This window comes from Apteryx mantelli, chromosome 9, assembly GCF_036417845.1.
Source record: "Apteryx mantelli isolate bAptMan1 chromosome 9, bAptMan1.hap1, whole genome shotgun sequence".
NCBI classification, from domain to species: Eukaryota; Metazoa; Chordata; class Aves; order Apterygiformes; family Apterygidae; genus Apteryx; species Apteryx mantelli.
The window spans coordinates 11,783,975-11,808,084 of NC_089986.1; the positions used below are offsets into that span (position 1 = coordinate 11,783,975).

Genomic DNA, 24,110 nt, shown 5'->3' on the forward strand with positions numbered 1-24,110 from the left:
TTCCAGGCCCCCCACGCTGCGGCAGGAGCGCCGAAAAGGGGCGGGGCGAGGCGCGCGGCGGGCGGGGCCCAAGAGGAGGTGGCCCGCGCGGGAGCCTCTGGGAAATGTCGTTCTGGCGCCGCCCCCTGTGGGCGGTGGAAGCCACAGAGAACTACACTTCCCGTGAGGCGCCGCGCGGGAGCCTCCGCCCTCCCCCACCCTCCCCCGCCCTCCCCCGGCCCTCCGCTCCGCGCAGGCGCCGTGGCGACGCCGGAACCGCTATAAGGGATGTTGTTTGGCTTCGCGGTCGCTGAGTGGAAAAGCCGCAGCGGGGGCAGTCGCCGGTGCGGAGGTGAGCGGGGCTGCCCCGCACGTTACCGGGGCGGGTGCCGGGGGTAGCAGGGCAGGGCCCGTTTGTGTGGGTGAGGGGGCGATGGCGCGGCTGAGGAGGCGGCTTTAGCCCCCCCTCCCTGGTTCCTGTGAGGAGACGCCCCCTCCCCCGCTCCTGTGGGGAGGGCGGTTGAGCGGCGCCCCGCTCCCGCGAGCGCGGCTGAGCTGTGCCCCCTCCCGCCGCCAGCCTGGCGGCCCTCGCTACCTCTCCCCGCCCGCGTGAAGCGGGGTGTGGGGGGGATCTTCCCTTGTTTATATCGGTGCGGCGGAGGCTGTGTGCGGGGGGGGGGGGGGGTTGGCAGGCAGGGGGAGGCTGGCTCGCATCCCTCTTGCAGGAGGGATGGAGAGCCAGCAGGGTGCAGCAGCTCCGGGAGCTGCGGCTCTGCAGCATCCTCGCCCGGCGCTGACACACGCGCACCTGGGGGTGGGGAGGCGGCGCCGAGCTGTGTGGGGGCTTGTGCTGGGCCCTTTCCCGTGGTGGTGGTGGGGGGGTGAGCTGTGGCTAGCTTCTAGAGAGCGGCTGGATGGCTGCGTTGGAGAGGATGGGGAAGGGAGGCTGTTTCTGCAGGCGATGGAAAGGTGGCAGCCCAATGCACCAAGCCAAACCTGCTGATGCAGGTTCTGACTAATGACTTAATCAGATTTCCTCCATGGTGTTAGTTTAAGGCACGTGACAGAATGCAATGAAGCAAAGCTATAAAACATGGCATTGCAAGGTGAGGTAATTTTTCTTCGGGGGATTCTGATTCTCCCCTTCACCTTACAAGGGGATTTGATAGGTTGAGGAGAGCCTGCAGCACTGAAGATGTGATTCCTTCCTGTGCATGTACACACTTGAGGCTAGTTCAAGTCTGTGGAGTAAATGAATAAGCTTATAGAGGAGGATTTTTTCCTGTCTAGAGTGTATGCAGAATGACTAACTTCATCATGTTGTGGTATCTCCAGAGATCTTTATTCTGCAAAACTTTCAACTAGAATGTTGTTATATATGTACAATTTTGGATATTAAAGAAAATTTTCCAGAGATTTGATCTTCCAAGTCGGATGTTTCTCTAAGTTTTAACTCAATCTAGTTATTAATTCTATCTGTCATGTTGCATAATCATATTTTAGTTTTATATTTTAGTTTTCTAAGGGGTGGGGAGGAGTAAGACACTACTTTCTGGTGCATTGAAAATTATTGTACTCCCTTGTTACCTCAGGGCATGTTTAAACTAGTTCAGAAGAAGCTGAAGTCTTGTGTGGGATCCCAGAGTGGCGCTTTACAGTACTGTTGTACCTGCTTCTTTACAACTGCTTTTTTACTTTATTTTTAAAAATAATTTTTTAAAATAGTTGATTAAAATAGCAGATGTTGGACAGCATATAATGAAGTGGGATTTAATTTTTTTCAGATCTTCAAAGTGAAAATACACGTGTAAACCCTGGCGTTTACAGAAGATGAAAGACATCGACATAGGAAAAGAGTACATTATACCCAGTCCTGGGTATAGAAGTGTGAGGGAGAGAGCTGACTCTGTGCAACATGAAGAGCAGGAAGGGTCAAAATTTCAGCATGCTAAACATAAGGTCAGTTTACTTTTTCATTATTTTTCACTGTCTCTGCTTATTAAATTATGTGTAGCAGCTGCCTTTTTGCTGTGCCAGCTCAGTAAAGAGTCATCACCTTGAAGGTCAATGATGAATATTCTCTCTTGCCCTTAAGAGGTCACTTCAAGGGGTACTGTAGTTCTTCATAACAGAACTGGGCACTTACTAAGTATTTTTCACTTCTAAATGTAAGGGTTTTTAGTAAAAACAGAATAAGCTTTTTCTACTGTTCAGATCTTGATGAGAATCCAAGAAAAATGTAAGGTTTTCTACTTAAGAGAATGATCACAACCAAGTACAACCAGTGAAGAGCTCAGCTCTAATCATGTACCATTCAGTGTTGGCAGCTGAAAACATTCTTAATCATGCTGTTTTTTATAGGGTTATATTTCTGAAACAGATGTTTAGCTTGCTCTAGTAGCAAGATTACTTTCATCCAAGAGGGGAAAAATAAGAATGTGGTGAATACTTTTTTGTGCATCTGTATGCTTAGTATGCTGTGGTGCACTCATGATCACTTGTAGCTTACTCCTGAGAGCTGGTCTTGAAATAACCACTGTCTGAGAGCTGCTATGGCATTGCTCATTTTCTAAAGCTTTTTCTCTCTGAAAAGGGGTGCATGTACTAAACTTAAGTGTTCTAATGTGAATAGATTCTCAGATAAGTAAATGGAGACCCTACACTGGTGAAAGGTATGGTCTGGAACTAGTAACCTTTAACCTGTGCCAGTTCAAGATGTTTAAGAATAGTTGCTGCTTTGACCACTTGCACTCTGAAATGTTTTCTTACATGTCCTGCTTTTAACATAACTAACACTTTCCAAAGAAAACTGTTTGGCTTCAAAATGTTCTATAAAAGCTAATGCTGCCTATGTCTGAATTTGTGAGATGACAAGGTGCTTGCAAATGTGCTAGGCATTCTGTATAGATCACCTGTGACAGCTCTGCTGCATGAGGGTTGGAAGTGGGGGAGCTCTCCTTATTTGCCTGGAAGAACTGTGGAGATTTTTTTAAGACTTGAGTTTTGCAACCTTATCCTGGACACTGAGATACAATATACTTCAAAGCCCCCAGTGAAACAAGATAAGCCTAAAGGAAGCTGGTGTTTGCCCGGTGGTTTTAATGTGGGCTAACAATGCTGCATTGCTCTCTGGAGACTGTTGGAGTGGTTTGCTCTGCAGCAGGCTGAATGCAGTTTGTACCTGTAGGCCCTGCAGCTCCTAGTGTCCCTACAGGGCTCTATGACTCAGCAGACTTGCTGATAGTGTTCAGGGGAAGGCAGAGCACCTGACTGCATTAAAGCAGACACTGGTGCTGGATTGGGAACCCTCTGGAGTCATGGTGCAGCTTCTTTACAGCACTTATATTAACATAATTGGCTTACCATGCAGCCCACATCATCCAGTGGTAGAATGGCTCTGTCAAATTGCTGGTGACAACAGTGATGCCATTGGTGGGTTGCTTTGTTTTTTCAAGCAGTGGGAGTGGAGTTGCACAGTAATCGTAGCATGATGTCTCTTATTGCTAGTCTGCATCCTCTGATCATGTTGATGACTGGTATAATTTCTGAGGACAAAATCCTGAAACACAGCTGTGGTCCTCATAGCATCTTTTACCTCAATCTTTTAAGTGAATGAAATTAAACCAACATTTTTTTCTGAAGGCTGGGAATAAGCTAAGCCCTGCACATCTCTATAGCATGAAATAAAATCTCAAATTTGGAGGCAACTTCAGGTCAGCTTAACCATGAATTGCTGTGGTCCTACTTTCCCTTCTACATTTGTTAATAGATTTGATGCCTGTGATTGCTGAGTAGTGGGTCCAGGTAACTGAGCTCCCTGAGAAATAGGGATTTTGTAGGATTTGTAATTGCTGATGCAAGAATATGGTTTTCTCTGCTCTTACCTAGAACTTTAACTGCCTTGATTACTTTGATTAGAGGAAGGAATGCATTTTAATTTATTAATGGAATTGGCTGGTTCTGATAAATGGGTACTGCGGTGTTTTACTTGCTAGTAATCTAGTTCAATATGCTAGGGTTGAGCTAACTTTTTAGCTCTAAAACTTTTGTACTAGCTTTTTAGCTTGGATGTATACAATCTATAAACACAAGAACAGTACTGAATTTGTTGCTGTATGTCAGTGAGAGTAAATCCTGCTGACTTGCACAATACTGAAGTTAAATAGAAGGAGCTGTCTTTATAACACCTTATCTAAATTACATGTTCACACTTTTTTGGTATACCAAACATCTTCCTTTCTAGTTGAAACAAGCTCTATTTGCAACAGCATTCTTGGCCTTATCACTACTTAGTGTGTTTTATTCTTCTGGTAACAAAGGTAAGTAAAGACTTCATTTTTTCTTTTTGTAAGGCTGACCTTTGCCTGTTGGGTCAAATACTTGCTCCTTGTCTGTAACAAAAGGGTGGAAGCTTCAGCTTGGCTGTTAAGAAAGCCACTTTCTCCCTTGAAAGGCTGGTTATGTCCTTTACTACTTGAACTTTTATTAAACCTGGGGCTGGGTCAGGTCCCTGAGCTAGTTTCTTGGGCACATGTTAGTTCTGATATCAGCTGGTGACAAACAGTGGAGAGCTGATGGGAAAGATGGGATCACGGCAGCTCAAATACAGAGAAGTCAAGTTATGGTGGTACTCTGTCCTTTGGGCAAATGAGTCCAGTGTGCCACCAGAAGAGCTTTTGGGACTTCCAAGTTTCTTGTAAAAAGCATAGCTCAGGATTTGAACTAGCTTGACCAGAAAATGACACTTGTAAGCACATTCTGTATTGCATATAACAAGGTACAGCTGCAAGTAGATTAAGGCTATTTCATGATTGATTTCAGTTCTTGGTTGTATGGAAGTTTGGGACTGTTGCATTAAAAATATACCACATGTGGCAGACTTCTTGCCAGTGTGTTAGTTCTGTCCCTCACAGAAGGAGGTAGAATGAAGAGGACAAAGGAATGTGCTGCCTCTGATCAAGGAACATTGGTTAATGGCCAGTGTGGGTGACCATTTCTAGCAGGGCTGCAGGTGCCTTTGACCAATCAATAACAATAACATGACTTACAGGCAATAACAGGCGAACTTTGGTATTACTGCATTTTTATACGTGCTTCCTGAACTGAAGTGGAAGAGACTAGCTGATGGCCTAAGCTGGTTCTTTATAGATGAAAGACCTGTTGTACTGCTGAGCCAAGGTCCCAAAGCTATTTCTACTTATTGCTTTTCTTTATCTTACCTAAAGGTTATGCTTTACTTTTCTCTCTGTGCTGAAACCTCTGTACTGTTGTCCAGGCTTCCTGTCCAAAGAAGGTTAAAATTGACTCTTCATGACCATAATGGAAGAAGGAACTTGCTATTTTTTTCCTTAGGAGCTCAAATGCTATTCAGTCATGTCCTTAAAGAATGCTACTTTGAAAAACAGGAGCTTTTTAAGCAGGGTTCTTGGAATCACAATTCAAATCATGGTGCAATATAAGTAGATCTAATACCACGTTTCCTGGTGCTTAATGGGAATGTTGCTATAGAAATTTGAATCTCTGAAATAGGCACTTTAGAACTGAAATTCATGAAGCAGTTTTTATTCACCTTGTGAATGAGTACATTCACCTCATGAATGTGTCTGCAGTGTGCTCTTAAAATTGATTTTCTTTGGTCTTTGAAGAGATCTTAATGTAGCTTACGAAATAGGGTATTAGCTGCACATGCCCAATGCTTAATACCATGCTAATGGGCTTATGGTCTGTAGAAGCACTAGTCCTCCAAATGGAGATAACTTCTAGGTGTACTTGCTGCTTAGCACTAGACACAGCAAGTCTTCATGTGAAAGAAGCTGTTATATTACTGGTGAAGAAAAACTAAGGGGTATTTTGAAATATTGGTAGCTACTTGTGCCTTTAGGATTCTTTGTTCTCAGAATACTAGTGTGCTCTTAAAGTTATATCTGAAATAATTGCATTTATTTCTTCCTCTAATGGAAGTGGTGTGCCCTAAGGAGGAGAGCCGACCCCATTGTGTCCATGAAATCTACTTCCTTTCTTCATCTGTCATTTTATAGCAATTTGTTCTGAAAGTGGTTTTGGGATAGGCTCTTTTCAAATATAGACCTCTGTAAATGTTCATTTGATGGAACAGCAGGCAAATGAGTATTTTGCTCCTCCCCATTAAACTAAGAGCAACTGAAGATGATGTAAAGAAAGCTTATCATTCTCATTATGCAGTGCTTTTGAACTTCACTCTTAATTCTAGACTCTGAATTAACAGTGCAAGGTACAAATTCACAAATATGCTCCAAGCAGTTATAAGTTCTGACTAGAATGCAGTGTTTAGCAATGGGTTCTGGCTGCTGGAGCACAATGACTGCGCTTCAGGCTTACTGCAGATACCAGTTACTGTATTTGAAGATGTTGGGCCATGTTTACCGTAGAAGTCACCTAAAACATGCAGGGGAAAAACATGTTGCTGATGTTAGCTACATGAAACCCTGTTAATCTTCCTGTCTTCATCTTGATCTCTTATTTTTCAGGTTTGTCTCAAAGATTTTGCCAAATACAGCAGAGGATGTGGGCAGAGGTTGCTGGAGTTGGTGTAAATCCTTTAAGCACTGATAGCTTTGTCTTTCTCTCCAATAGTCAGATCAACCTGTCTAAGCTGTGGAGCTTCTGAAGTGTCTGAACAACTGTGTTGTAGAGATGTTCAGCAATAGGAGTGTCAATATAGCCTGGCTACTAGTGGCTTGGCACTCCATGCTCAGGGCAGGTCTGCTCAACAGCTTGTCTATAAGTTTCTAATCATAGCCAGAGTGGTTGCATATGTCTGTATTTTTCCAGAAGATTCATACTTTCATAACCTAGTGTGAATATTAAGTACTTAAAAATCACCAGCCAAGAAGGCTCTCATGGGCTGTAGGTATCCTGAAATGACCTCTGCACAGAAAGATACTGCCACATTGTTGGCTTATAGGTTACAGCTAGAAGCTGCAGTAGTTTGAGCTGATGCCAGTGTTCGCTGTATTAAAGGTAAAACTGCAGTTGAGTACTTGGTCAGAACGACTGGCAGAGTGCTAGATTCAGTTTAGTTGCCACCCAGCAGTTGTGGCATATCACTGGTGTTTGACTATGCTGGAAGTGATGTATAAGAGCAGAGCAAACATAGCTGTATTTATGTGTATTTCTGAGACTTGTAACTGCTGCCATCCTATCTGCATGTCTATGGCTACACTTAACAGAAAAGAGACCCTCAAGCTGCTAATAACAGACCGTGCATACACAGAGGAAGTGCATCAGATCAGTTATGGGTAGGCTGAAAGTCTAATGCTGTAGTTGAGCAGCTGAAGTAGTAGGGAATTTGGGTGACTCAGTGGCTAGATCAATTTTGTGGATAGTGCCCACAAGAGGTGCTGCATGTCCTTGTACCCTTCATGGATGAAGCTTTAACTGAACAGTAAGTATATGGTATATAGTCATTAAGAACAAGCATGATGCAGACTGTACAGTTCCTTTATCTACACTGGAGTCCTACTTTGATTCTTCTGTGGTGTCTGTGCATGTAGTATGGTAGATAGCAAGCATATTGTGCTAATAAACCTCTAGGAAACTGGGGGCTGGCCAGCCTGAATGTCCATCTTCAGAGGAATGGATTTCTTCTAGGGTTCACTACTTCAGATCACTTCTAATTGGTGAGCATCTGCACAGTGAAATGCCAGTAGGCTGGGGCCCTTAGACAAACAGAAGTCACTGCTGGCACAGGCCACTGTAGGAGACTTCTGGGAAGAAACAGCCAACATAATGTATTCCACTGAGAGGAGGGATAGGGCAGGAAAGAATAAAGGAAGAAGGGTAAATGGAGCCAGGGTCTAGAGGTGAAGGAAGGTTAGAATTAAGGAGTATTTCATCACCCATGCTGAAGGAGACAAGGGTGAATGGGTAAAACAATCTGAAGGGCAGTATCCTTCAAACCCAGTTTCAGTGACCTAGCTGCCCTGATAGTACTTACAGAAATGATATCTGGTGTATGTACCTTTGCTAAAGCTATAGAGGATTTTCCTGTTATAAGTTTGGATGGTACTCAACATTTGGCTAGTGTTCAGGAAGGAAAGAAAGACAAACTCTTCTGCCTTCCTCAGCACTTTTGCTTTGGTTTACAATTATACCATCTCCAAGTGTTTGAGGTGAGTACACAGTGTAGCTGTACCAGGAGCTTGTAAAATGCTCTAAAGTTCAATCTTGAACTATTATTTTAGTGATTCTTTCAGAAACTTACCTCTGGATTTCAGCTTCTATTGGTCTTGTTGAGAATCTTCAGTGAGATAAAATAGCCTAATGAACTCAGGAAGGCAAATTCTAGATAAGTGAAGTGCCTACATACTGAAGATGTATTTTTTGCCTCTAAAAAGCTAATGCTTAAGTTATTAAATGTCAAATGGAAGCTAAATTTTAAAATCCTTGTTGTCAATAGTTCCATTATCTTTGAAGACTTAATCACAAATTAGACTGATGCATGCAAAAGCCAAGATGCGAGCTTCTTGCTACAGATAAATTCCATGATATGCCCAAGGAACTAAGCCTGTTGCCTTAATTAGAATCATGTTCTGTCAAGCTGTCTGTTTCCAGTTAAACTTCTGCCACTGCTGAAGTACACACTGACTTGACACTGAAGTGCTTTGACTTGGTTGTTGGTGAATGTTTCATGACTCTAATGACTTTGAAGCAGTGATGTTATCTCTACCCTGCTGCTTCTATTTACCTCTGCTTACTAGCAGCTGAGAACAGAGCATATCCATCAGCCAGTAAAGTTCCAAAAGCTCCCCTCAAACTCAGAGGGGTAACTCTCTGAAAGATCTTAGACTTGGTAATAGGAGGGACAAAAAGGCAAAATCCCTCCCTGTGCAAGGCACTCCCTCGTGCACCAGTATCCTGGCTTATTCATGGTTTCTGTTTTAAGTCAACCATTTTCATTAATGCACTGGCCATCCTCTATCTAAAGTCTTAGCCACATGATAAAACCTCAGGTCTGGCCACTTGCTGGTATTGCCTGACTGTCTGCTGTTGTTCCTCTGTCCAGGCTTGTAAACCAGCCTGCTCATGACCAAAGGTAGGCAAGGAGCTGATTAGCTGTCACTGAAGGAATGCCTGCAGTATCTTTTCCATCATAGTATTTTAGTGTTTGAGGCATTCTGCCCCTATGGTCTTAAAATTCTATACTAATGAGTTTCTAAGACCTGCTTTAGGGGGCTAATAGAACTGTCCAAGCTACTGGAGAACTTAATTTGGTTTGAAATGAGACAAAAATCACTTGTATACAGGGAGTACTGGTACCTTGAGGTACTGAGATGGTTATTAATTTTTGGACATCCATATTCTAGTACTAAGGAGTAGTCAGCTCAACTCTTGGACTGTATGCTGTGAGCACTGTTCCACAAATGAACCTTGTATTTCATTCCCATTTGAGGACTAAGCTTCTGAGCTGAAAGATGCATCAAAGTTGCCCTATTTTTGGAGCCCCAGGGTGTTTACTTTGAGCTTACTAATTGTTCATTCTTCACTTGGGTTGGGTTGCCCCTTGCATCTGGAAGCATGTGTTGGTACAGGGAAAGGAATAGAATTGTGTTGCGTCAGACTAGGTAAATGCTGTGATTTCAAGGCTTGTGCTGTCATTCACTGATGGTTTCATTCCACAGAAACTTGAATTTAAAGCATCTTTAGATATTCCTGATGTTGTACTAAATTAACCCATATACCTTCTGCTGTGACCCAGCTCAAATATGGCCTGAGTGAAGAATGCCTCCAGCATCCTGCAGCTGTCTGCATGTAGCCCAGGATAATACCTGAGCAAGTCAGGAGCCAAATTCTCAGCCTGTGCTCTGCCAGTTTATGATCTCCTTAGTGAGGAGTTTGGTTTTCCAGCTTTGTGGTCAGAGCACATCTATGGAGCTAATTTTAGAGGGCGACTTGCTGTTAAGGCTAATCATTATTTCTCATTCCACAGGGGTCTGCTGTTACTGTACTGTTAGTGTACATGAACTGTGGCTCAAGTTCTGGGTGATCAGTGTATGACCTTGACTCTGATTGAATGCCATATCCTTTAAATACCTGACCATGAATACTAGGTTTAATGCAAAACAGATGACATGATTCATGTACATCAGATGCTATTGTAGGTGCACAGCTGCTGATCAGATGCATACACAGCAGCTACTGCTAAAAATCCTAAAACAAATGGTGTGCCAAACCCTGTATTTCTTGGATTCTGTGGGTAAGTGGATTTGACGGGGAAGAGCTTAGAATCAGCATTGAGGTGAGCTACTCTTGCTAGAACTTAAGGGCAAGGTCAAATAAGCAGTGTTCCTGGAAGAAACTGATATTATACCTGTCCTCAGCAAGGACTCTGTGCACTGAATAGAAATGCTCAGTCTACAGCTGTCCTGACCAGAACATTTGGGTCTGTCACAAACATACCTATGCTGAGCTTGTTTGGCTACAGAGCCTTGATATCAGTGCCAAGCATTACTGGGGGACTTCTCTAATCTGAGAATGTGTAAGCCCAGATTAGCTTAAACTGTGACTCAAATGCCAACTTCAACTTCTGCTAATTCTAGCTCAGAAATGAGCAACTGCAGAGGTCTTGTGTAATGAGGCTACATGCAACTGTTAGAGTGAATAACTGCTTTTTAGGTTGTCTTGGTACTCTTGTGGCAAGTCAGAGCACAGCTGAAGAGCTGCTGAGCTTTTCACTTAAGGGGAATATAGCACAGCTGCACTTGTTTCTAGGTTTGGGTGAGTGGTTGGTAAAGAACTGTTTTTTCTTCTCTGTAGCAGAAGCTGGGAAGGCAGCAGAGACATGAGCTTTCATTTATACCCCACTTCTCAGAAGGCAAAAAAACCGGAGGCCCTAATTTCTTAATTTGGTTTGTTGCAGCAATTCTGGAAGCTGCAACCAGAATTTCTAGGTATCTCAGGCTGTCTGATAGTCTCCTCCACTTGGTACTGTGTGAACTCAACTATGCTTCCTGTACTTTGCAATCAATGCATGCAAGTGTCTAAAGGCTGAATGACTCCCTCTGTGCACCCACTGTCAGTGACTTAGCCTGCTGCTTCCTGCCTCTGCTTCAGTGAGGCAGCTGGTATGGATAGATAATTAAACAAACTAGTCCTAAATAGTCTCATGCTCTGATCAGGGTGTTGTAAAGCATTCTAGCTATGAAGTAGGCTGGGAGTCTAATGTTGCAAGTCTCCTTATTACTACTTCTATAGATTAAAGTACACTTCATCAAATCCAGAGTGAGGAGAGAGACTGCCTTCTCAGTGGAGCACAAAGCTGACAGCACCTGCTGCTTCAGCAGACAGGTGCAGATATGACAGTGTTGGGAACTGCAGGCCTATGTATCTCCTTTCTAGATGCTCCTGAATACAGTCACTTGTGGAAATCTGGACAGCAGTGCTTTAGGGGATCGCATGTACTACCTGCAAAAACGGTGCATAAAAACTGTAACCCCTTTCAAGTGTGGATATGCCTGAAGAGAGCCAGAGGAATTTCTGGGAAGAAGGTTGCAATTAAAACTTCAAAGTATCTCTTCTTGGACTTGTGTGCTGTTTTTAATTATCCTGAAGCTAAATGGAACAGTTGATCCTATTCTTCCCCAGCCTATGAAAGCGAATAACCAATCTTGTTTTGAAACATCAGTCCTATAATAAAGAAATGAAGCCTGTTAAATACTTAAATTGCTGTTTAGCCTAACACCCTAAGCACTGATGAGTAGGACTTAGAGCTGTATAATTCTACTTCTCCCCACATACCTACCTATTCTTGAGCTCTATTGTGCTGATCTGCTAGTTCCCCCTTTGCCTCTTCTTAACAAGATCTTGAATGTAGGAGTGAGGCCTGGTGAGCCCTGCCTTGTAAATAAGAGGTGGGAGTTCCTGTTCTGCAGCATTGCCACCAGAGTTCTTAATTTTACTAGCTAAATAAAGCAACTGTAACTTCCTATAATATTAAATCAACTGTAGCAGCTTTTCTGCTCTATACCAGCTGTAAGGGCTAGTGAAAGAAGACTTCACATCTTCCCTGCAGCACACAGGAAACTAGAGCAGAAGCAGAAGATCTCCTCTCACTTTAATGCTAGTTACTTGAGTCCTGGAAGATGTTCTGCCTTGTGGAAGAGGCCATAGTTGGCTCATGGGTGGGATTTGGCTCTTGGAGTGCATACAAATCCTACCCTTGCTCTGCAAGAGGAGTAGTGGGTGGGAAGTCTCTTGTGCTTGGCCTCCAGGCCTATCTGATTTTATTGCAGTCATCCTATGCTATGATTGCCAGTCAATAAATTGCTGCTATTTCTCTCAGATATGAGATTGTTGCCTGTGTGGAAGGCTGGCACCTCACTGTTTTCTCCGTATCTACAACACGGTCTGCCTCTCTTCTCTTCCCACCTCCCTGTCCTCGTGCAGATAAAGGTTCCTGTTTCTTGCTTAGCAGGTATTTAAATGTTTCCTCATATTCCTCTTCCTGTGAGGTTTGTTTGCCTTCCTACCTCATTGTCCTGGGGTGTCTCTTGCTTCTTAGTCAACAGAATTTGTCTTGCTTCCCTTTGACATCTTGTAAATTTGACAACTTTGTAGCTCAATTACTGAATTTTATGTATTTTCTTGGCCCTCTACCATGACCTTGGTATGTGGATTGTACAGCTGGTACTTCTGCCTGCTTGTATGAGCAATTCTTTCTCCTTGCCCTTGAACCACTTTTCTTCCCCTTGCCCAACCTTTCTATTATGGCATGTCTTGAGCCAACCATGGTTCCATTCTGGCTCTTCCTCACATTACCTGATCAATTTGTTGACCTTAGGCAAGGAAATCATGATGAAAAGTGTTGGTAGGGTTTTGTTACCCTCCCAGTTTGCAGAAGGGAGGTTCCTCAGAGAGGGACAGATCTCTATGGTAGCAGCACAAGCCATGCTTCCCTTTCCCTGCCCATCTGTTTGCTGACTGATGAGGAATGAGACAAGATCACAGGTGTGTGGTGATAACTCCTCAGAATTTTCTCAGTAGGTTACGGCTAGGGTTTAAAACTTGAACTGTATTGCTCCTTCAGTTAATTTTCCCAGTTACCTGTTGAATCATATTAACCTGCACCCAGATATGCTACAGCTTCACCAAACTTGGAGTGCGGCACCATCACCCTTTGTTAGGAGATCTGCCCGCAGATGTGAAAACTTCATTTGGAGTCTGTTGTCTCTTAATAAGAGGTGCTGAGCGAATGATCCCTAGTTGCCCTCTGATGTGTGTTTAATAAGCCGCGATATCCTATATGAATTTGTAATTTTCCTGTTTGTAGTCCGTTTATATATTTGAACTTAACAGCATCCTATGACAGAGAATTCTGAATTTAAATATAATTTCACTGAATACCTCCATTCTTTTGTTACAAAAACAGTTGGTGATCATTCCTTAGTTCTCTTTGTGCCATTCATGACTTTATAGACCTTTCAAATACCTGTGCTGTATCTACTTTTCCCCCTCCTACTCAGCTGAAGAGTTGCAGTACTTTAAATTTATCTTTGTGTGGAAGCTATGCTTAACCCCAACTGTTCTCCTTTCTCCCTGCTGATAGTCATTTTAAGTATAATAACCTTTTTGAGCTGAAGCATCTGGGGACTGACTGTGATGTTCAAAAAGGAGGCAAACCCTGGGTAATTTTTAAGTGCTGTGGTAATGTCTTCTGCTTTGTTCTGTGTGTCTTTCCTAACAATTTTTCATCATCTTTTCGCCTTTTTGATGATGCTGAGCAGTGAACTGCTTTTTTTTGAGAAATGCCTGAATAACTCTATGACTTTTTTTTTTCCTGGTTAATGATATCTGATTTAAGCTTTTTTTTTGTGTGTGAATATTTCTTTGCATTTATTGATAGGTGGGTTATCACCTGTTTTATTATTTCTGTTGGTATTAATAAGCTGATGAATTAGAAAAAGTGCTGTCTGATCTTTGATACTACATCTGTGATTTATTAGACATACATTTCAGTAACAGTGCTGGAGCCTATTATATTACATTGCTGATGGCTTCTTCAAGGTTTTAGTTGTCAAGAAAACCAAATTTGCAGACAGTCAGGATGTTGTCAGTTGATAAACATTTAAAAACGTAATAGGAGTTCGGAAACCTAAGATTAACAGTGCTGGGGGTTGTTCCTATATATATATATTTTTTTACATTAGTGTTTTACTCCAGAAAATACACTGTAGAACTGGTTAGAAACCCCATTTCCCACTACTAAATTGTATGCTTTTAAGATTTTTCTAATACAAGACAGAATTGTAGGGTATTTTTTAGAGCCTTGTTGTACAGCGGTGTGATGTGTTTGTTTCTTGATAGTTGTATGTATGGGATTTTGCCAATTTTGCTAATCCTATGACATTCGTAATCTCCCTGCCCACAGGTTCACACTTATAGTTCCCTGTTTGTCTAGAGATTATAAATGCCTTTCAAAGGCAGTTTCTTTTTAAAAGGCTTTTTTGTTTTGTTTTGTTTTTTAAATCAATGAATCTTTCCCACCTCTGCTGAGAAAGCTCTGTTGAGCAGCTCTGGAGAGTGTAATTATTTTCGAAGTGAGTGTTTAAGAACGTTGTTTTTGAACTGTCTAAAAATGCAGTATTGTGTAATTGGGTTTTCTTATTAAAAAAGCTCTTCTTGTTTGTAAACGGTGGAAAACTTTACATTTATGCTGGTTTTGATTTTTGGATGACTTTTTGAAGCATAGGCCCTTGTTGTAGTCACAGCAGGTAGCTCTACTCTGAAAAACAGTAATTCTGAGAATAGCCTGTGGCAGAGCATGTTATCGGCAATCGACTGTTTGGGCAGGTCTGTCTGGGTTTCATGCAGATGGGTAGCATAGCAAACTAGCTATGAATTCCACTACTGTACTCAGGAAAGCAGTGGTGCAAAACTTTTTACCCCCCTGCTGAGTCCTTTGAGACATCTTTGGCTGGTCTCGTGTTTATGCTGCTTAGATTAGATTTAGTAAGGAGGTACTACGCTCAGTGAGTCAGTGATTGAATATAAATTAAATGAGAAATCTTTCAATTCGGCCTTGGAGTGTTTCACACTTCTGAGTCACTTCATGTATCATATTGTTGTTACATTCTTTGTTTTCTCATTATTCTGCTGCCTTCTTTCGTAATCCTAGCTTTAGATTTAGATAAGTTTTTTGAGACAAGGATCATGGATTATTTATGACAAGCTTAGGCAGTATTTAAGTACTTTATTTAAGTAAAGGACAGACTTAAGCTATTATCAGTTTCCTGTTCTTGTTTTTCACATGAGTGAAAGCTAGTTGGTGGCTTAATGTACTATGTGCTTAGATGTTAACATAGTATGACCTAAGTCTCAGATAAATGGTGGCATTTCTGAAAAAAAAAGGTTAGGAATTGAGTGCTTGTTGATAGCAATTAGTGCTTTGTGGATATTGTGTTTTAAAGGAAGCTATGAGGCAGTTACAGTTGCTGTTCTCAGAGAAATAAAATAATCTTGTTCTAGTAAGGCAACTAACAAGGGTAAATACAGCAGCCAGGAAGATTTTTAAGTCAAAACTGGGCTTGTCCACAAAGTAGCTCAATTTCAAAGAACTAGAATACAAACAAATAATATGACACTGCAATAAATGGTCCATTAAGTTACCAGAAGCAGTACTGAGCCCTCTGCAAGTGTAGATGTCCTCAGATACTTTTGCCACATCTGACTTTTGATCAAAATGTTTATTTGAACTCTCCAACATTTTGGCTTCTCCCTATCACTGTTGTTTCCTTTCTCCTGTTAGAATTTAAAGTCTGCATTTTGTTAGGGCTGTGGGAAAACTCTCCTGAGATATGGTTTGCCTTTTAAACAATTCTTAATAAAGCTGCTGAGCTACTGAGAAGTGTGGCTGGGAGCAGAAAGAATTCTTGTCTCTGTTCCTTTAGTTTAGGGAAAAAGGGAAAAAGCAATAAACATGATTAAAAAAAGTATTATTTTCATAATACGTATTTATGCTTTTTGATCTAATCCAAGGCATTTTTGATGCAGAGTGTTCTGTAGGATTCGGAAAATAATTCGGCCTTTCTGTGGATATGAATATCTGAATTATGCTAAGAGGGTATAAGTTTATCAAGAATGTGTGCCTTAACTTTAGTGCATAAGCCAGCAACTGATTTTCTGAATTTATGAAGAATTGCTGTCATAAGATACTTAGTTTCATAATTCTCTTCCATTGTATTTCCTTTCCCTGAAACGTTTTGTCCTGAGGCAAAATACAAGACTGGACAGACAAGACTAGGCTGGTCTATCCACTTATCCTTTGAATGCACAGGCGCAATGCTGGCTGGCATTAATTTGTTACGCAAACACAGCAATCTGAAGCAGATCTATAATGTGTGCCTTCCATGTCTAAGGTGTTTAAACCATGGTGACTGATATTGTCGCAACGATTTACAGTGGTGAGAGGTCTGAAGTTGCTGCAGTCAGGAGTTGGGGATTTTAAACATGGCTTTGATCTCTGCCTCTGCTGTCTTTCTTGTAAAAGCAGATAGAATGCCAGGATGCCTTAGAAGCAGCGGCTCGCGCAGAGGGCCTTCCGCTGGACACCTCTGTGCACTCCCAGCTGCGAATGCTAGACGAAGAGCATCGCAAGGGCAAATATCACCATGGCCTGAATGCGCTGAAACCCATACGGACTACTTCCAAGTAAGTCTTTAGGCTGAAGAAGGACTGATACAATGTCTGTTTTTCAAACCAGTCACAAAGTAGGGTTGCAGCTGTAGGTCTGCTGACTGGTACTGAAAACATTAGAATTTGTTTAGCAAGTACAACTTACATAGGCCAGGTGGAACTTTGAGTACTTTTAATGGGAGGAGGCTTTGATTTTCTTGGGGGTTACAATACTGTTTCCTTTTTCATTTGTCTGTGTTTTTTTTGTGGTTTTATTTTTGTTTTTGTTTCTTTTAGACACCAGCACCCTGTTGATAATGCTGGGCTTTTCTCCTGCATGACCTTCTCCTGGCTCACTCCTTTGGCCCACAAAGCATACAAAAAAGGGGAATTGTTTATGGATGATGTATGGTCTTTGTCAAGGCATGAGTCTTCAGATGTCAACTGTAGAAGGTAGAGACATCTTGGTCCATATTATTCTCTTATTTCCTTTTTTATAAGTTAATTCATAGACAATGATATGCTATTGCCCTAGAAAAGTGGCACTGATGTTTTTGTTTTGCCTTTCTCCATCAGAAGAATGGAATTTAGTTTTTTATCTTTCATAGACCACTTCCTCCTGCTATACTACTTCTGTAATCTCACTGTTTTCGGTGAATTTTGTAGAGGATTTTGTCTCCAGGAGTGTTTTGCAATTGCTTTTCTGTTTTTGCCTGTTTAAACTATTTCTCTTTTAAGCAAAGCTGTCTCTCAACAGTTAGTTTGAAAAAAATATTGTACTGAAATAATGATAAATATTGAAACTACCAAGGTGATTTGTATATGGGTCAGATCCTGCAATTAGACTAACCTGTTATAGCTAATGAGAATTTTTCTCGGGTTTTGACTCCACAACTCTTCTGCCAGATCAGAAAGGAATGGTGGTGATGAGTCAATGGGTTCAGATGGCCGAAGCGACTCCAGGCAAAGCAAAAGGCATTCTGGTTTTCATCCCTCTCTTAGGAAGAAGTAACAACGTAGCGATTTCAAGATGGAAATGCTTCTCTTTACCTCACAGAGTGAACCATGTATTTATTTCTTTTGAAATCTAGTGATTTCTGTTGCTCTTAGCTAGGAAGTGCTTGGAAACGTCACAGAGCAAGTGCCTGTGAGTTTGTACCTCTTATCTTGGTGAAAGATTTATAACAACGGGGCTTGTGTTTTTATTAGGCTGGAGAGATTGTGGCAGGAAGAACTGAAAGAAACTGGACCTGATGATGCTTCTCTCCGGAGGGTTGTGTGGATTTTCTGCCGCACCAGACTCATCATTTCCATAGTGTGTCTGATGATCACGCAGCTCGCAGGTTTTAGTGGACCAGTAAGTAATATCCATCCTTTTTTTTAACAACCCCAGAGGGCTCCATTTCATGCCCAACTGTATAATATTAAGGTTTCATGCAGAGTCACTTAAATGTTTTGACTAGTTAGAAATTCTGGTGGGGCAAAATTCCAGAGTGATATGATAATCCAAGATAGACTTCCTACAGCTGGTGGATCAGTTGCTGAATACTGAGGCCAAGATTTTGGAGAAGGGAGGGGGAGTTTAGATATCTTGGAAGAAATGTATGCTTGGTTTTTCTCTTTGGTTTTGAGTTTAGTTTAAAGTTCTTCCTTAACTGGTTTGTGGTCTTTTTACATAAAATTCTTATGCGGAGATCTTTTTATTGTGTTTTCTTTTTGATTTTGTAAATTTATTTTGTAATAAAATTCAGTACGGTAAAACACTATTCTTAGATTATTGGCATTAGTAGCACAGTCTTCAAGAAGTGGAACCAAACAATTTTATTAGTGCGCTAATTAAAACTAATGTAAGCAGGTCTTGAGAAATCTGTGGGTATAGCCTTTACTGATCCTACAGAGAACGGTCAGACAGGTTTCAAGTAGAAGTGTTAGAGTACGGCATTGCCTCTAGGAACTGCTGCTGTTTGTTGCTATGGGTCGTAATGAAGATACAACATATGGGACTTGACATTCACGCCATTTTTGTCACCTGTTTGTTGCACATACTGTGCAGATTTACAGTTGAAATTTTGACTAAATTTATTCTCTACACATTTCCCTTGAGGAGTAGGAGCAATATTACTGCTTGTAGTACACGTTTCAGTGTGCTGGTAAGCTGAAGGTTCATTTCTTGGGTAAGTACACTTGGGTGCACTGTTAGGTGAAATGTCTTTTTAAAATGTTTTCCTGCTTTTAAATTTCTTATAAAAATGTTCTGTTTTTTAAACCTTTTTAAAGTTTGCTTTGTTTTGTGTAATATGAATAACAATAAATGTTTTTGCGGTACTGTTTTCACAGTAAGAATTTATAGTAGCTTGTGTTATTTATAAAACATTTGAACATACTTTGGTAATTAACAATAAATCGTGATTAAGGTTTTAACAGCACTAGCTTTCCCCAAGAAGAGCTTCTGTCATTGTTTCACTACAGGGCTTTAGTAGCTGCTTTTATCTTTAGCAGAGAACTTGCAGCAGGGTTGCCCCTAATTTCTTTAGAGTAATTTTCTCAATCTGTCACAGCCAAACTGCTGAATGGTGGGGGAGAAGGAGGAGAAAAACTTGACTGGCTTGGGGGCTAAGGTTGCTATTGAGGCTTGATTTGGATAATTTAAAATTTTCTGTAGACATTTGCCTATTTACAGGCAATCTTATACTTTCCTCTGAATAAGGAACCATGCCCATTGAGTTCCATCATTTGGCATGAAAAGTGAGTCTGTACCACCCCTCCTCCTTGTTTTCTAAAATGGCATGCCTCATGGATATGCCTGTGCTGTCTCCTCTGAAGTATCAGTGCTTTCCTGTGTTGTTGCACCCTTTCAGTCACCTGAAGGTGAAAAGGGAGATCAGGAAAAGCACTTGATTTGACCTGGTATATTAGCGAAAATGATCAAAATGGAGTTAAACACTATGTTAAACTTCAAAATTTTGAATTGAATTTTTATGACCTTGAAATGCCAGCCAACAGTTGTGGCTTTGCTAATGAACATTGTGATGGTTATAGCTGGAAGGGAGTTGTTGCAGACTTCCTGTCTGGGTGTTTTGATATCAGACAGATCCTTCAAGGATCTTCTGCTTTTTATTTTGATAAATTCTGCATCTGGCACAGTGTCTAAACCTGTAGCCTGGTGAAAGACAGCTGTGTGTGTCAGACTGCCTTGTAATAACCATCAGAATGTACTAGGATAGGTGAGATAATACTTATGTTCAGTGAATATTTGCTGCCAGTTAACCAGCTACCAAAACTTTCATGGTTGAGTTGAGGAGCAACAAAGTTCTTTGATTCACTACACACGATCAGTTTAACTCCAGGTCTGAACAACGTATCTGTTTGCAACTGTTCAGAGCTATTCTTCCCGTTTGGGAGATGGGGAAACTTTCTATCTCAGGGGAGTACAGCTTGACAGTTTGGTCAGTTATTGGAGGGGGGGGGTGGTAAGCTGCTGGAGGTAAGTTTCCCACTTTCCCAGCTGGCTCCAGCTGCAGCCTGCCCTGTGCTGTCGCGCACTGGCTGCGGTGGGGATGCCCGCGCTGCAGTGGGACCAGTGACAGAAGCTGTTCTTTAGAATTTTCAGGATGGCTGTTTTCTGCGTCAGAATGAGGCAGTCCTGCTGGGCAGAGCCACCGCCAAGAGCAAAGGTAAGGTAATGTTTATTCCATGAGAATGCTTAAGACAGCCAAGCAGCTAGTACCAACTACTACGGTGATAGTCACAGGAATTCCTTTTCCCTGTTAGTTTGAAACTGAGTTTTTTGTACTGTAATTTGCTCGTTTTGTAAAGAACTTTATGCTGGATTTTTTTCATTAAATTAGTTTGATTTCAAAAACAGTATGTTCTCAGATGTAAATGTTAACTCTGTGCGACTTTTTTCCCCTCCCTTTTCAAAATTCTTTTATTTGCTGTTTCCTCTCTTCTTTCTTCTGGGAAAAAAAAAAAAGGGTATAATGTCAGCTGGTCTCTATTTCATCACGGGAGATGCTGATTCTATAAAATAGTGCTGAAAAATTGCACTAAAAAGTTTTGAGAGGAATGAGACCCCAGGAAACATCTGCTATCTTTATACATCCTCTCTTGGAGACTTTCAGCAATGCTGTGGTGTGCGAGAAAATGCTTGCAGTCTGCGACCATGCTGAGTTACAGCTCATGAGGAAAAAGGGGGATTTTCACCCCACTGCTCAGTGACTCAGTTGCATATGTTGGATTGAATACTGGAAAAAGAAGTCAATAATCTTCTTAGTAACTGCAAACCAACTGTATGCAGTTGTGGTCCAAACAGTGGATGTAAAACTAAATCCAAGTAAAGATAAAGTTGGAATGCAATAGAGCTGTGAATGTGAGCTCCTCACATTTGTTCAGGGATCGGTGTGTAAATTTTCTCAGTGGCCATTCTAGAACCTGATGGACATCTGGCTTTAATTCACACCTGGGAAAATGAAAGACCAAAATTATTTACAGCATGTTTCCTTGGTTCTGACATGCAGACTTACTTTCCTCAGAACAGATGAATTTTATCTCCGTTTTTTTCTGTTATTTGGTGCTGGGCTCTAGCTGTTGCTACCTTTGCTGAAATAGTGGGGTTTTGTTTTTTTTCCTCTCTCTTCACACTGTAGAGAACTCTTATTTGCAAAACCTGGTTTAGCCAAGAGGACTTCAACGGACTGTGAAAGGCTTCTCAAACATTTTCTTTGGTCTCAGATTTTTTTTGTTTTTGTTGTGGGCAAAGGTAATTCGCCGCTTTGTATTAGCGTATCATAAGCACCAACATCTTAAAGCCTCATTTACTGAAAAGCTCTCTAGGAAATCTCCTTTCGTTATCCGTGAAACCTTATTGTAGCATACTTTTTAAACCAGATTTCAGAATCTGTGCAGCCTCGGAAGCCCCCCCCACTGGCATCTGCAAGTTTGACTTCCTTTTGGACTTCATGAACATATATTGGTTCTGGTTTTGTATCTTTAATTTTTTGTGTGTAGTTTCAAATCTAGTTTGTTTTTGAGGCTAAGACTGACTGTTGCATACTAGCCCTTTATAATTATCCTGTATGTGCAGATTGTATGTTTATACAATGCTCTACCTTTTGTACAGTGTTTGTGAGATGTTACCATTTTAAGATGACACTTTGTTTCAAATAAAAGCCTGTTGTTTCTCAGTCAATAATACTTAATATTGCTGGTGATTTTGAGTTATATGATGTTATATTGTGCCGTTGGACCACAAAGAGCTGGAAGTGGGAATCAGTGGTTTGGGGGCTACCCTCTTTCTGCAGGTGATATTTGAAGTGTGATTCCTGAGGTAAAGTGTTTATGGTTTTGGAGGGAGAGGGGATGGGGAGGGAGTGAGCGGTTAATTTTTTTTCCTTTTTCTTTTCCCCTGCCCCCAATGATTTATGGTATTACATACCTTGTGCTTTCTGCTTGTTTTTTTCTTTACTATTAAACTGCTGATGTTTATTTCCAGGAATGTTTTGCAAATGTCCTTCTCACTCTTCCCCACTACAACTGTAGGTACATTGTTCCTTTTTATCAAATAAGCACGTTTGAAGCAAACCAAAGATAAAATAAAAAAGGTCTTAATATCATGTAAAGGAATGTCTCTTAATGTGCTCAGATGTACAAGTAGCGACTATATTTTAAAACTCTTCTATATGATAATGCATTGCTTTCAGCTAACTGACAGATTTATGTTAAGTTAGAAGACACGGAGGATTAGAAGTGTGCTGCAAGGAATGTGGTTCCAAATTAAACTCTCTTTACTTACTAAATTTGATTCAGTGCTTGGCTCTCAGCAGGGCTTTGTGTTACGGTACTCCTTTTATTGACATCTTTTACTTCTAGAAAGAAGATGCTTTCTATTTCAAATGGCTCTTTTAAAAGCAAAGTAGCCTACTTATTTCTAACTTAACATAAAGTTGTTGCATGGTTCTCTGAGATGATGGGTGTTCATGCAAGCTTGCATTTCTTCCTGTAGGCATTCGTTGTGAAACATCTCTTGGAATATACACAGCAGAGTGAGTCCAACCTGCAGTACAGCTTGTTTTTAGTTTTTGGCATCTTTATGACGGAAATAGTGCGATCCTGGTCCCTTGCACTAACCTGGGCTTTAAATTACCGTACGGGGGTTAGACTGCGTGGAGCTATCTTGACAATGGCATTTAAGAAAATTCTCAAGCTGAAGAATATCAAGGAGAAGTCTCTTGGAGAGGTAAGCCACAGTATCTTCTTGGAAACTGCAGAATGAAAAGGGGATATGCAGTACATTCCTTTGAAGATGAGCTGTGTCCTAAATCTAAATAATCTCTATGTTATGTGTATTTTTCAGCTCATAAATGTATGTTCCAATGACGGTCAAAGGATGTTTGAAGCTGCAGCAGTTGGCAGTTTGTTGGCTGGGGGCCCTATTGTGGCCATCTTAGGAATGGTTTATAATGTGATCATTCTGGGTCCAACAGGCTTCTTGGGCTCTGCTGTCTTCATCCTTTTCTACCCAGCAATGGTGAGTTGCAAAGACTTCAATAATCCTTCAAATGCTTCATTTTTTTAGTTCACATGTGTATAGTCCTGAACAGGTATTGAAAAGTGCTAAGTTAAGCCCATTTATGGTGCTGCGTGGTATTGAAGTTGTTCCCAAAGATGATGTAAAAAGCAGAAATTTGGAAACACGAAAATCAAAAGAGGTAAAGAGAATTAGAAAATGGAAATAGGAAAGTGAATAGATTTGACTTTGAGATAAGTATGCATAGCTAAGTTACACTGTGAAATGAGCAAAGCTCAAGTATTTGCGGTTGAGTCTGTAAAGATAGAAGGCCTCCAGGTTGTGTACAACAGGGAGAGAATCAGTGTTACATGTTTCAGTGAAGAGCACACCACTCTTGAATTCAACAAAAGATGCTGAAGAGCACCCATCTGAGAGAGAAGTGTTCTTGGTTGGATACTGCTGCCTCTGCTTCTGCTGAGCTGTGAAATAGGCTAGTCCAAGCCAAAATTTTCTTGCCTGTAAAATGTGCTGTGAGGCTGCTGAAGATTTGTCACTGTTTTCAGAATCTCCATTTTAAAAAGCAGGGAGGCAGAATACTGTGAGGTCCTCTTTGGTCTAATTTATCTGCAGAACAGTAAGGATGAAAATAATGGGAATTATATTCCAAAAAAAGGTAATGAGAAGGGGTAGAGTTTGATTATCTTCACCAGTTCTTTTCAGCAGTCTTTTTGTATTGAAGGGGACTTGAAAAGAGGTGGCAAGAGGGAAGGCAAAGAGTAGAAAACTTAACTAATGAAGTGTGTTCTTTCTGGATTTCAGGAAAGGAATGGTATGAAAGTATGAATAAAAGATACTTAGGAACACATGAACAACTATTTCTTTTTAAATTGGTTTAGTAAAGATGTAAATATTGGTTTAGCATCTTCCTAGCACTGGCATACTGTAAAACTTTATCTGGCTATGCGAAGTCCAGCTC

At 41.2% G+C, this 24,110-nt stretch overlaps 1 protein-coding gene across 1 annotated transcript in view; it reads left to right on the forward strand.

Moving 5' to 3' along the window:
• Positions 1–250: 250 nt before the first annotated feature.
• Positions 251–24,110, forward strand: part of ABCC5 (ATP binding cassette subfamily C member 5) — a 77,773-nt gene continuing 53,913 nt past the window's right edge. Inside the window, exons 1-7 of the mRNA XM_067301713.1 lie at positions 251–331; positions 1,764–1,938; positions 16,502–16,662; positions 16,924–17,079; positions 17,836–17,983; positions 22,628–22,861; positions 22,979–23,152. Coding sequence (XP_067157814.1) covers positions 1,810–1,938; positions 16,502–16,662; positions 16,924–17,079; positions 17,836–17,983; positions 22,628–22,861; positions 22,979–23,152 — 1,002 coding nt within the window. The 5' untranslated portion in view covers positions 251–331; positions 1,764–1,809. The remainder of the gene's footprint in view (positions 332–1,763; positions 1,939–16,501; positions 16,663–16,923; positions 17,080–17,835; positions 17,984–22,627; positions 22,862–22,978; positions 23,153–24,110) is intronic.